At 44.5% G+C, this 13,656-nt stretch overlaps 1 protein-coding gene across 1 annotated transcript; it reads right to left on the reverse strand.

The window, feature by feature from the left end:
* Positions 1 to 442: 442 nt before the first annotated feature.
* Positions 443 to 1,927, reverse strand: LOC144133888 (uncharacterized). The gene is made up of 3 exons (XM_077666954.1): positions 1,785 to 1,927; positions 1,531 to 1,636; positions 443 to 1,351 (listed from the first exon to the last, which is right to left on the reverse strand). Exons 1-3 carry the CDS (start codon positions 1,925 to 1,927, stop codon positions 443 to 445), a joined length of 1,158 nt encoding a protein of 385 aa, XP_077523080.1.
* Between the last annotated feature and the right edge of the window lie 11,729 nt (positions 1,928 to 13,656).

A 13,656-nucleotide genomic window follows, 5' to 3' on the forward strand; every position in this document is an offset into this window, starting at 1 on the left:
CCTAAAACACCCTGTATAACCATGTTTATGATGGGAGCATCATGCAGCTTTAGTGCAGCACAGACGTGGAATATTTTATTTCGAACTTGACTGCACTGAAAGACGTGCAGCTGCTGCCATCGGTGACATGGGTTAGGTACATGCATGGCTTATTGTTTTTCGTTTGGCGTATTCTGGTCTGGCTTGTCGCTAAAACCAACATGCTGCTAAAACAAAGGTGCGTTGTTATATGGCTACAATAAAAGTCAGGATGAATTTTGAGTTCTCTGCCTATGCATGAACCCACTTCGTGACTTGGCGGAAAGTCCGTGCAGGTCGCAAGTGGGCTAGTTGTATATGCAAGTCAAACAGAACATTTCAACAAGCTTCATGACAGTTTAATTTCCTGAATGACAGCACAATGTCTAGAAGGTAGCCGTCGAGCGACGTGAGGCTAAGTGCCTCATTTCTTTACAATAGGTGGCTGCATGTTGACAAGGGCAGCGCAAACAGAAAGCACTTTGCTCATGTGGGGGACCAAACTTAGTGGTAGTCTGTTGGATAAGATCTTGTAAATTTTTAACCTCTGAATGACGCGCTCAACGTGAATGCGTACAGCTGCAATTTTGTATGTATTGTCCATGGCCTCTTCTGACATCTGACCCCCAGCAGAATTAAATGGGGGCATGAGTAGAATTCCACCTTTTCCTTCTACGTTTGTCCTAATGCTAGGAAACCCTTTAACACTTAGTACGAGATCGCCAGGTTTGATCAGCTCTAGGAATCCAGAGTCTTGCGTGATGAGGGAGTCAGTATGCCGCCCACCATACACTTTAGACACAAAGGCTATCATCCCATTGGGGATGATGCCTACAAGAAACTTTACGGTGTAGCCTGCCTTGTTGTTGGAGTATAAAACATGTTGGCAATCTGGTTTTGATGGCATCTCTGTACGGATTTCGCTGCAGTCTATGATTAAACTACAGTTAGGATAGTTTACTTTAAATGCAGGTGGCATGGACAGCTTGATGACTTTTCTTGGTGGCACGTAGACCCATTCCTGCAGCACCACACTCAAGATCTCGAGCATTTTCTTGAAGATATCTGAGGCAGTTGTCGCACTCACTCCGAATATAACTGCCAAGGCGCTGTATGTTATCCCAAGGCGAAGTTTAGCTAGGAACAAGCATAACTTATCTTCACGTGTGACATCTGTGCTCTTGTACCTAGAGGTAGGTAGCAGGTTCAACAACAGGCTGAATACTGGGAGTGTCACACCACACACGTCTTGTAGAGCTTCTTCATTTCCTCGCAGTGAGTTAAAGCCTTGAAAACCACACCTTCTTCGCCAATTTCCATCTGTCCCAGTGACCTATAGAGAAGTAGAGTGAACATCAAAATTACATGCTGATAAAACTGCAGCAACTTTAAGAAAACAATAATTTCTTCCTTGAACTTCAACCATTAAGCAGACAAAAATGTCTGTTTCTATATAAATAACCAAAGATGTACAAACAAAACAGAGAATGAAAAGTTCAGTGAAGGTTCAACCTGGTCAGTCTGCTCGGTGTGCGTAACTTGAGTAGATGCTTCATCACAATTCGTCATTGAGAGAAAGATAGTAAGCTTCCCAGTGGCTGAAGACTGTTTGGCATGCCTGAAATAGCGAAAAAAATTGTTTGCAAAGTATATGCTTTTGGTATGCTCCAAAGTGTTGTGAAAAAAAAAAGACCAGATAAAGTGTAATCATAATGACAACTTGCTGGAGTATAAAAACATTTACATCGCAACATCTAAAATAATACTGGGTGCTTACAACATGAGCCTTTGTTACTAGTGAAAGGCCTCCTGCAGTAGGAGACTTCCGATCATCCGTGTCACTTGTTAGCATCCCATCGTCTTCAAATTTGTCACTGCAGTCCATTTGGTGCTCATGTTCCTCTTGCATCCTGTCTGCACTGACTGAATCTTCGAGTGTAGGTGCTGTTGGCACTGCCTCTGTGGTTGTTTGTGGAAAACGTATCTTTTTTATACTGTGTAGCCTAGATGAAGCTGCCTGAATCAAGCGTCGCTGACACCTGCATTGAAAAATAAAGGAAAAAATGAAATATAACAGCTCTGTTGGGGAAGTACAAGGCACGTAGCTGCCATGCACTGGTGTCTAGTGCAATGCATTACCGCTTCTGTCCATGTGCATACATCATAGCCTTGCACATTTACACGCACATTTACCAAAAGTGACTGCAAATTCTATTCTCGGTTTGATTGGCAATATTACCTTTGCGTCCTTTCGGGGTCGGGCGTTCTCTTACAGTACACAGGTGGAAAAATAGTTGGAATGTACGAGGGATGATCACTCATATTACTTATGCAGTTGCCCACAAAATGAGTGCTGCAAAGTCGTGCCGCGTCTGTAGGCGTCCATGGAGTTCCATCAGGGCTGCGCCAGGAATAAACGTAAATACTGTTAAAGTTAAGCATACAACATTCAATATCAAGTAGCATATTCCTTCGAAGCATGCAGTTCTCCCACAAATTAATTGAAATTACACCTCTGCGTGCCATTGGTGAATAATGTTTTTTTTATTTTATGAGAAATACACAAATATATCTGAAACACTTCTTCAGAAAACATGTAAGGGGATGAACTCTATTAGCTCCTTTACTTAGGCTCCCTAGTAGTACTACAGTTAACCCCATCAAAGGCGAAACATTGATAACAAATATTAATTTTAAATATTACTGCTGCTATGATCGATTAATATTATTACTAGATACAATGACGAAATGCTGCTGGCAGGAAACGATCGCCCGCAAGTGGGGCGGTTCGTGCGCGTACTCCGGCACAGGCCATAGAACGAGATTTGTAGGCTACCAATCGCGCCATCCTGTCGATGTGTCCCCGCGGAACGCTTGAAGTTGCTGACGACTCTTTTCGTGCGGCGCCTAACTGCCTCTGTCATTGAGACACTAACTGAAACCGAGAGGGGGACAAAGGCAGCGACCGACACCCGCGGAGACGAAAACAGCTAGCGGCTACGGTGAAGGAGGGGCGGCGGGCACACCGAACGCCAAGAAGCCGAGGTTTTAAACGAGGAAAACGACGAAGGTTGTGGTGGAGAACCGCCGCAGCCAGTGGGCGAGACGGTCGGACAGAACAAAAAAGAAAACCAAACCTACGCCACCACCTGAGAGCACGGTGCCTAGCCATCGCTCGAGATGGTCTCCACCAACGCCTCCCCACGCCTGGCAGCACAGCGAGAACGACCAGACGAACCACCTTACACGCGGCTGGCTTTGTCAGCAAAAAAAAAAAAATAGCGGATTCACCAACGAGAGGTTGGTTACTAAGTATTGCTTACTGAATTACAATGCAAACTCATGTCTGCCGGCTTTACACTCGTCAGAACCGTCACATGTTAAAAAGCAGAACATCTGACAAGTTTAGACAATGAAATAAAACTCACTTGACTCTGCGGACAGCTGTAATCCAGGCTTGCCGCCTCTTTTGTTCGTACCATTTTCCCGGGAACCGGTGGAACTTCAAGGGCGGTTCTCTGCCTTTGGTGTTGATGGAACTGTTGTGGCAGCCGACAACACAACAGTACACTTCCCCACTCTTCGACCGCCGCGAAACCGTTCCAGACATACTTCAAATTGAGCCAGAACTCCTCCTCGTACGCCTGCGAGGCACCGCCGCGAGCACTCGCGAAAACATTGAGCGCGGGCAGTACGCGCAGCCGCCGAAACGCTGCTTGGCCTGGCTTGGCGACTGCGCTGCGCCGGTGGCGCGCCCGCTCGGTAGTACCGAATCTGACCGCGAGGCGAGCAGTGGCGCTGCGACAAACTTTAGGTTGGGGTCCCTATAACAGTGCAGTCTGGCTCCTGAGTGCCCGTTCCAAAAGTTAGTGGAATGCGAAATCCTTGCGTTTCTTCGGGATTTCTCAAGCTGAGAGGCGGCCGCGGCAACCTTCTTGTATTTTTTACAAGGCCTATTTCAGGGCCACAAAAAGAATGCCTCGGCGGAGCTCGCATGTCACTTGCCATCCCTGACCCCTCTTTGCAGTTATGCTTTTGTTATAACAGTTATCAGTTATAATAATGGAATTTTTGTGGCACTTGAATATTGTTATAAGTTGACTCGACTCTACATGATTGGAGATATTTACTTGTTTTTCAGTCCACTTCAATCTGAGCACTTTTGAGACCATTGTGTTACCTCTCAGTGGTTGAGGTAATTTTTTCCTCGTTGCATGTGTTGTGCTTGTGTGTGTATGCAGGTTAAAGAGTTCATGGAGCTTGGGGGCAGCAACAAAAATTGGGCCACAAAAAGAATCCTGGCGTACTGCATGAAAGATGAGGTGGTCGCAAAGTTTTCGTGGATGGGGCGAAAGGGGAAAGTTTAACTTCTCAGCCCTGAAAATTGCCAAAGCAGTCAAAGGTGTGTGGCATACTTCTTTAGGATTGCTTATTAATTTTGTTGCATTTTCTTACACAACCCTATTTGCTAAAAATGGACTTTTCATGTGTATTTTATGTAATTTTTTAATACCTGATTTATGCTGGGAATCACTGCCTATAAGCGGAAGATGCATTTGCTGACTATCCCATCATGAACTTGGGTTCATGAAGAAAGCTTTGGAGTGTGTATTGCAACGTAGTGAATAGCTCAAGTTCTGAAATAACTGCTTACGATAAGGGATATGCAGTGCAGTAGTGTGAAGTGTCATTTTGCTTCAAGCCTGGACTCCATGTACGCGAAAACTCACGCGAACACGACGGCGGAAAGCGACGCTGCCGCACGAAGCAAAATGCATGTCGCTTGCCGTGTCGCTCGGATCTGCACCCACAGAAAATTTCGCTCGTCGCCCGGAAGTTACGCGATTAGCCAATAGCAGCTAAGGCAGCGTATGTCACTGCCGGTAATTTTGCGCGCTTTCTCGAAAGTGCCACATTGTTGGCAAGTTTTTTCGAGTGCTCGTAGGTGTGTCACATTTGTGCTACCATGGCGCACGCTCAAGCCCAAGCCTTCAATGAGAAACTCATCGACACCGTGGAGTGCGAGCGGGTCCTTTGGTACATGCAACAAAAAAACTATAAGGCCCGCAATGTGTCGGAAGCGGCGTGGCGCCGAGTAGCCGAAGCCGTTGGTGCAACAGGTGAGTGGTTTTGTAAGCAAAGCACTCTGTCGGTGCCATTGACTATACGTAATGCTGACCGTACGCCGAGTGCCGCGTTTCGCAATTGCTGTGTTTTACGATGTGGCAAGTTGTGTGACGTCGAGCAATCGTTATCGTTCGCTAGAAAATGCACTCCGTCGGGCAGCAGATTTGCATGCCGAATCGATGCAGGCTTTCACCTGATAGCCGATTATTATTGCGCTTTTCATGCCTCCGCAGTTAATGACGTGAAGCACCGATAGAAGAATCTGCGCGACACTTTCAGGGGGGGGGGGGGGGGGTTTAAAGGGCTCCGCCAATCGAAAAAGAGCGGGGCTGGGGCGGACGAGGTTGGAGAGACAACCTGGCCTTTCTTCGAAAGGCTGCTCTTCCTGCGCGACACGATTCTCAGCAGACCGTAAGTCCATTTGGAGGTTATCATAACATTTCACTGAATGTATGCTGTTATGTGCAGTTTTGCTGCTTATTTACCGTTTTGCACAGAACAAGAAAACCAAGGCCCAATGTTATTTCCTGTCTGCTGTGTTGAAAATTATTGTGGAAAATTATTTGTATTTGTTGCCTCTTAAATAATTCGAGCAGACCATTGTCTATCACTGAATGGAATAGTTTGCCATCAGTCATCGCCACAGAAACTGACAATAAAAAATTCCAAGAGCTTCTTCGCTGTGACGGAAATGTGTAAATGTTTGCTGTTTTTGTTAGTGTTCAATTTTTCTTTGAGTGATGCCTTATGTTTTAATTAGCGTTTTTTTTTGTTACACTTACTTGTTCAAATGTATCGCGATTACTTATGATTGTACCCCCCCCCCCCCCCCCCCTATGTAATACCCTCTTCTGGAGGGCCTTTAGGGGTAACTTGAATAAATAAAATAAATAAATAAAAATTAAACTTTCAAGGGCCTCATTTCCCCGATTGAAACTGGAGGTACTTAATTATCTTTTACCTTACCGTAAAATGGGGTTACTTTGTGACTGCAGGGGTTACTTTGTGCCACGCGCTTGGTTTTTGTATTTTAAATCTCGCGCCACGAACAGGTGTCGCCAATAAGCTACGAGCCACTCAACAGGCTCGCCTGACATGTGATGCCATCTAGCGGCAGCCGTCCGAAGTTCCCGCGCTCCGAAGCCACTCTAGTCGCCGACAGGTTGAATCGTGTTTCAGGGCGCATTGCTGAAGCACCGTAAACTTTGTGTGCTCGACCCGTCTGCACGAGAAAAATAGCGAAAACGGGTAATTCTGATTGCTAATATGTAGGCTACAATAATCTGTAATATAAGTTTAATCAAGTCATGTTTGTTTAGGTTTACAGAAAGGAAACTCAGATGTTGATACTTCGCGGGGTAACTTTGTGACACGCCAACTGTCACAAAGTTACCCCGCTCTGTTTTTAATTTAAATTATATGTTGTTTTTTGTATTTTTCAGCGTTTAAGAGAGATGAGGAATTATAAACGGAAGCTTGGTGCACGGCCGTACCAAAATTATGGCCAAGAAACGTTGAATAATGCCGTTCAGTTGGTCCTTTCAAAGAAATTGTCATTGAGGGCAGCATCTGAAAGGTTCGTGAGTACTATTAAAACATCTTTTTTTTCTTGTTTTTAGGTACTTACCTACGCATTACCGTTACGTATGTCTTATGTGTTGTTTGTTTTTCCTGTTAGGTTCAATATTCATCGGAACACCTTGTGGTTGAAGACCAAACATGCTCGGGGTTTACTCGATCGACCGGCTCAAAAAGTTGGTCGCCAACCTGTTTTTACGGAAGGGGAGGAGCAGAGGTTGATTGCTCATGCAATCGCAATGTCTTCCTTTGGCTTCCCAATGACAAAGTTTGACTTGCGTTGTGTGGTGAAAGCGTATCTCGACCGAACGGGAAGAAAAGTGTCCGCCTTTAAAGATGGCAACTTTCCCTGTAAGGAGTGGGCAAACTCTTTTATGAAGATATCCTCTCTGAACGCGTGTCAAAAAACATCACATATGCAAGGGCCTCAACGGATGCAGAAGTGATTGACACGTTTTTTGGCCATCTGGAGAAAGAGCTAGCTGGTATTCCGGGCGAGAACATTTGGAACTACGACGAAACAAATGTACAGGATGATCCAGGGAGCCAAAAAGTCATAACTAGAAGAGGAGCTAAATATCCAGAAAAAATTCAAAACGCATCAAAAGCCTGTACTTCGATTATGGCTTGTGGAAGTGCTGCGGGAGAGTTGGCTCCACTTTACGTCAATTACAAAGCAGAAAAGCTTTGGTCAACATGGACAGAAAATGGACCAAAGGGGGCCCGGTATAATCGAACGAAATCTGGTTGGTTCGATCACCAGGTTTTCGAAGATTGGTTCATGTCACTCATGCTCCCCATATTGAAAAAGCAAGATGGTCCGAAAGCTCTGATCGGTGACAATTTGAGTTCCCACATTAGCCTCGAAGTGCTTCGTCTCTGCGAAGAAAACAATGTGAAGTTCATCGCGCTCCCACCGAATGCGACTCATCTACTCCAGCCTCTCGATGTCGCCGTTTTTCGTAGCCTGAAGATAATTTGGCGTTCACTTTTGGCGGAATGGAAAGAGTCAACCTCTGGAAGCCGCTGCACCTCCGTGCCAAAGGACGAACTGCCCGGTCTACTAAAAAAATGGCGATCAAATTGCAGGAAAATATTAAAACAAACCTGAAGTCAGGATTCCGGAAGACCGGGATTTTCCCCCTGGACAAGACCGAGGTTCTTCAACGGCTTCCTAAATCAGTCCTCGAGGAAAGCTTGAAATCCATGACAGACGTCGTAGGGGATGTCTTCTTGGAGGAATTAAATAAAAAAAGAAAAGAGGTGACTGGAAAGCGGGCCACCAAAAGGAGGAAGATGCTCAACGTCCCAGCGGGGAAAAGCATATCGGTTGCCGAAGTAGAAGAAGCCATCAGGACGGGAAAACCGACAACCGGAAAGAAGGGCAGCTCTTCCTCCGGTATCAGAGCTAGACGACCTAGGAAGAGGTCTTCTCTTGAGGACGACAGCGCAGAAGAAAGCAGTGACAGCGAATCGTCTTCAGATGGTCAGCATGGCGACAACAAAAGGTGGTCGGAAGAAGATACAAGTGATTCCGAGGTACCCTCCGGAAGCAACCTATCGGAAACAGACAGTCCTACCACTTCCATGATTCCAAATACTAGGAACGTCCCGAGGGTCCGCGGTACGGGTTCCGGAGAAATCACTTTCAAGGTGGATGACTTTGTCGTAGTGAACTTCGAAGGGCAACTTTTCCCGGGAAGAGTGACGGAAGTCAAACCTAAGGGGTACATCGTCAGCACTATGGAGAGGTCCAAAAAGAATTGGAGATGGCCGGACCACGAAGACGCTATTTTGTACTCAAAAGAAGAAGTTTTGTACACAATTGAATCCCCTAAGCCGGTAGGCAAGCGAGGCATCTTTGAAGTGAAAGATCTTGATTGAGGAGGTACATGTATGAATAATTTGTAATACAATTGTTATGTTGCCAGAGCAGGAACCAATTGTAGATAATGTAAATAAACTTTTGATGGGGTAACTTTGTGCCAGTCCTTTTTTTCCCAATTATATTCAGGCAAAAACAACGTTGTCACAGAGTTGCCCCACTCGACGGGGCAACTTTGTGACAGCTTTTAACCTGGATATAGCCGCTTGTATTAAAGATGTGGATTTGTAGAACATACCGTCGTGTGAGGGAAGGTTTTAGCAACGTTATGTCACTATTCATTCGACTTTATGTTGATAATTGTTCAGCTAGAGCATGAAAATGTACGAAATCTGTCACAAAGTAGCCCCATTTTACGGTACTGTAGGACCTCGTGCAACTTGGAACCACTGCCGCATGCGGAAGCTGTATATATTGTGCCCGAAGAGAACTTGAACGACACACCACAAGGAAATGCAGAGGCGATTTTCCAACAAATGTATGCCGAGTCTGCCTCTTTGCCATCAAGTCCTGGGACAAGCGCAGCACCAACTCCAAATGCCCCAAGTGCCAGTGTCGAGCTTGTGGCTGAAATGCCCAGCACAGGTTCACATAAAAAAGGAGCAGAATAGATAAATATGATAGTCAGATAGATATGCTCGGAGAAATGCTAAAAAAAACGGACAGCCTCGATCATTTCGGAGCATACCTAGTGGACAAAATGAGGGAAGTGCCAGAGAGGCTGCGGAATGAAATGCAGATGAAGTTGTTGCAGTGTGTATTCGAATTCATACCGGAGAAGTAAGTTACTTGATTTATCCTGTGAACTGCTGGAAGCAATATGATGGGGAACACAGGAGCATGGGGCCTCCGTACTTTGCACAGTGCAGCCACCAATAGACTACAACAGGTGGCATCAGGGTCATGCTCGGGAAGGATAGGCGGCCATGCTTACTTTGCGTGCGCCTTACACTGACAATTCTCGCCTTCTGTCCCTGGCAGTACTTTGCAAAGCAAGGAGGCCACACGCTCCCATGTTCCCTCTTATATTGCTTCTAGCTATACATCATGCATGGGAGATCATATGAAGGAAGCTAACAGTCACCGAAATCAAGGAAAGCATAGGGAACTAGATGCATATACATTTCATCATATTGTGGTATTGCTCATTGAGAAATTATTACTGTAATATTGTTATGCCTGAAAGATAAGATTACAAATTGGTTTGGTTTGGCTAATGGGGGTTTAACGTCCCAAAGCAACTCAGGCTATGAGAGACGCCGTAGTGAAGGGCTCCCTAAAAGGACCACCAGGGGTTCTTTAACGTGCATTGACATTGCACAGTACACGGGCCTCTAGAATTTCGCCTTCATTGAAATTCGACCGCCGCATCCAGGATCGAACCCGCATTTTTCGGGCCAGCGGCCGAACGTCATAACCACTCAGCCACTGTGGTGGCTGGATTACAAATTGGAACAAAGGCAAGCAATTGCCACCAGTGCGATCCGAACCCACGACCTCCATGTCGTGTACGGTCGAGAGTTAGGTTCCCATTGCTGGTATATTCATGTTTTTGATCCGACTTATAATCAGTAACCTTTCAGACATAACGAGATATCAGTACTAATTTCTAAGTGAGCAGTACCACAATACAAAGAAATGGAGAACAGTATATGTATACAAACTCACTATGCTTTCCTTGCTTTCGGTGACTGTTAGTGTCACTCTTTTTGTACTGTACTATCACACACAATTTTGTGCAATAATCAACACATCAATATTCTGTTTTTTCACAAGGCATTATAGTCAACTGCATCATTATACAGTGAAGCCAGCATTACTTTGTGCATCGTGATAATTCTGCAATGAACCAGTCACATTTCTGAGCAATGCTAATTGTTTCATGTTTCCCATTTCATCATCTTTGACATTGTAGCCAGATACAACTCAGAAGCTAAGCAGCAGGTGCTGCTGAAAGGAGGCCTCCAGCCAATGGCATCATTAGGCATTGATGCCGAAAGGCATTTGCCGCTTTATCCTTGAGTTGTATCCAACTATAGTGATGCTGTGATAACTGTGATTACTGCAGCTTTTACACTTTTGTGCAATAATCAAAATTATATTCCTTTATGGTTTCTTTATTTTATTTTACAGTCAACTCTGAAATTGGAGTTGCAGCGATTGTTTTCAATACTCAGGAGTCTGCATTTTCCGCGAGATTAGAGGTCTCTAAGTTTTCTCATTTTAGTGTATGATTAGTAAAACCTGACTCTAGTGATGCTGTGATAACTCTGAATACTGCAGCTTTTACACTTTTGCGCAGTAATCAATGTTACATTCCTGTATGTATTTCTTATCTTAATGTCAACTCTGAAATTGGAGTTGTAGCGATTGTTTTCAGTACTCAGGAGTCTGCATTTTTTGCGAGATTAGAGGTGTCTAAGTTTTCTCATTTTAGTGTATAATTAGTAATACCTGACTATAGTGATGCTGTGATAACTCTGATTACTGCAACTTTTACACTTTTGCGCAGTAATCAATGTTACGTTCCTGTACTTATTTCTTATTTTAAAGTCAACTCTGAAATTGCAGTAGCAAAGATTGGTTTGATTACTTAGGAGTCTGCATTTTTGTGAAGTACAAGTTTTCTCATTTTAGTGTATGATTCGTAATACCCGACTATAGTGATGCAGGGATAACTGTGATTACTGCAGCTTTTGCACTTTTGCGCAATAATCACTGTTACGTTCCTGTATGTATTTCTTATTTTAAAGTTTACTCTGAAATTGCAGTAGCAAAGATTGGTTTGATTACTTAGGAGACTGCATTTTTGTGAAATACAAGTTTTCTCATTTTTGTGTATGATTAGTCATACCCCACTATAGTGATGTGATAACTGAATACTGCAGCTTTTACACTTTCGTGCAATAATCAAGGTTATGTTCCTGTATGCATTTTTATTCACAGTCAGCTTTGCCACTGTAGACATTGTAGTTGCAATCGTCATTTTGAATGCTTACATGTCTGCATTGCTGTGAAGTAAAAGGAGTCTATTTTATTGTGCGCTTAGTGATATCTGACTGCAGTGATGCTGCAATAACTGTGAATGCAGCAGCTTTTACACTTTTGTGCAATCAAGGTTGCACTCCGTTATGCATTTTTTATTCATAGTCAGCTTTGCCACTGTAGACATTGCAGTTGCAGTGGTCATTTTCAATGCTTACATGTCCGCATTTTTGTGAAATAAAAGGCGCCTTTAAAGTTTCTAAATTTAGTGTGTGGATACAGTGATCTGTTACAACCACAAAGAGAACAGTGTGTTTACAAATTAATTTCTTTCCATCAGAAATACGGGGCGAAGCAAAAAGCTGCAGCAGCAGCTTGACTAGTCGTGGCATCTAGCAAGTTACTGCTTTCGAACTCTCTGATTACCCGTTATCTCCTTTGCCTCCCACTGCTATCTCCACGATTGTATTGTTGCTGGATTATTGCTCTGAGCTGCACACGCGCTGTCATGCTATCCCTGGGAAACTACGTAACATGGGGGGGACCTATGTGTGTTATATCTGGAGTCAACTTTTTTTTCTTTGGCCAGTGAGGGATGCTAGATGGGGGCCAGGTCTACATATACAGTAAGTATATGTTGCGTGTTGTGACCACTGTAGCGCTTTTTAGGTCGTGTTCAGAAAATGCAGCCTTAATTTAAAGGAAATAAGTGTGCAAATTATGCAAGTACGGTATTTGCACAAGCTTTTGTGATCTTATACTTCTGAATTTGACGCCAAAAAAAGGTGAACATTCCCCCCCTCGCTTTCTTCGGCACGAATAAAAAATCTTCCGATTTTTTATCTCGCCAGGTTGGTAGGTATGGTATGACATGATAGCTTATGGGTTATTTCTCATATATGCAGAATTGTTCATTTTCTACTTTACATTCATAGATCCCTGGGAGTCCTCAAACCACTCCTGGCGCAGTGGTTGGTTAAGGGATGCGCCACTGCTCTGGTATGGCAGGTGTTGCCACCGGTAGGCGTAGCGCGACCCAGGTTGCTCTTCTGGAGTGACCAATACTTAATTTAACTGCCACCTTCCATAGTGGGGTGTTTGCTCACAATCCGGTGGGCAGGTTATGATGACGCAAGGTCATGTGACCTAGCTGGCCCACCTGCCTCCTAGGTTGGTTCTGTGGGGATTTTTCAATCACGGTCAACGACGACGACGATGCCGGATTTTCTGCGACACGAGCTCCTTAATGCTACTGCGTTAAAAGATGCTCCCATGTATGGAAATAACTGTTCCTCTGCTTTACCTCAGTATAATTGACGTTTACGCTTGGTATTAGTGTATTCTGCCGTAGACAGATGAAGTGTGTAAAAGGCTACTTGCATGTGTAGTGTTTAAAGGTGGCATAAAATTAAGAAATGTGACTGCAGACGGCATCCCTTATTCAAATTAATTTAGTGCTAACAAACTGTAGTCATTAACTGATTCGCCTATTTCATATCAAGCCTTAATCTAATGTGAGCAGCATTCTCGGAGACATTTTGTGCAAGTACACAAGGTGGAAGCATTCTGCATGTACCTGTACTTGTGTCATTCATACGGTAGCAATTGAATAGAAGAATGCTGCCAAAAGCAACCAATTTCATGAGATGTGCAATGCTTGTGTATAATTGGGGCAGGAGCCAACAGTTGCCATTTTATTGGTTTTGTCGAACAGGCTTTGTATGACAAACGCTATAGAATGTGGAAAGCAAATTTGTTTGTTGCATTTTATGTTTTTGCATCATGACAAGTGAAAAGGAGGGAAGTTAACTGGATTGTGCAGCTGTGGTGAACACAAATATGCCGCGGATAAGCCGCGGTGCTGCCAGCGCGGAACGTAGCCGACCGTAGTCGACCGTAGCCAGCCGGCCGCCGAGAGAGGGCCGGCACCCAAAGAAAGAATAAAACAAGTTGGCACCGAGACTCCAAGCCCTACGCCTCGTCTCTGCTTTCCTCGCGCGTGCCAATAATTGGTGACCCGGACGTGATAGCCATGAACCAGCCAAGCGACGCCGGCAGTCCCA

Source organism: Amblyomma americanum, chromosome 5 (genome assembly GCF_052857255.1).
Source record: "Amblyomma americanum isolate KBUSLIRL-KWMA chromosome 5, ASM5285725v1, whole genome shotgun sequence".
Taxonomy (NCBI): domain Eukaryota; kingdom Metazoa; phylum Arthropoda; class Arachnida; order Ixodida; family Ixodidae; genus Amblyomma; species Amblyomma americanum.

Bases quoted from the DNA above. Each gene is read 5' to 3' on its own strand.
- LOC144133888 (XM_077666954.1), bottom strand. From the start codon at position 1,927: ATGCAAGAGGAACATGAGCACCAAATGGACTGCAGTGACAAATTTGAA. The intron at 1,637-1,784 runs GTATTATTTTAG...TCGCTATTTCAG, and splicing joins GCTCATGTTGTAAGCACCCA to GCATGCCAAACAGTCTTCAG. The intron at 1,352-1,530 runs GTTGAACCTTCA...ACTTCTCTATAG, and splicing joins ACACCGAGCAGACTGACCAG to GTCACTGGGACAGATGGAAA.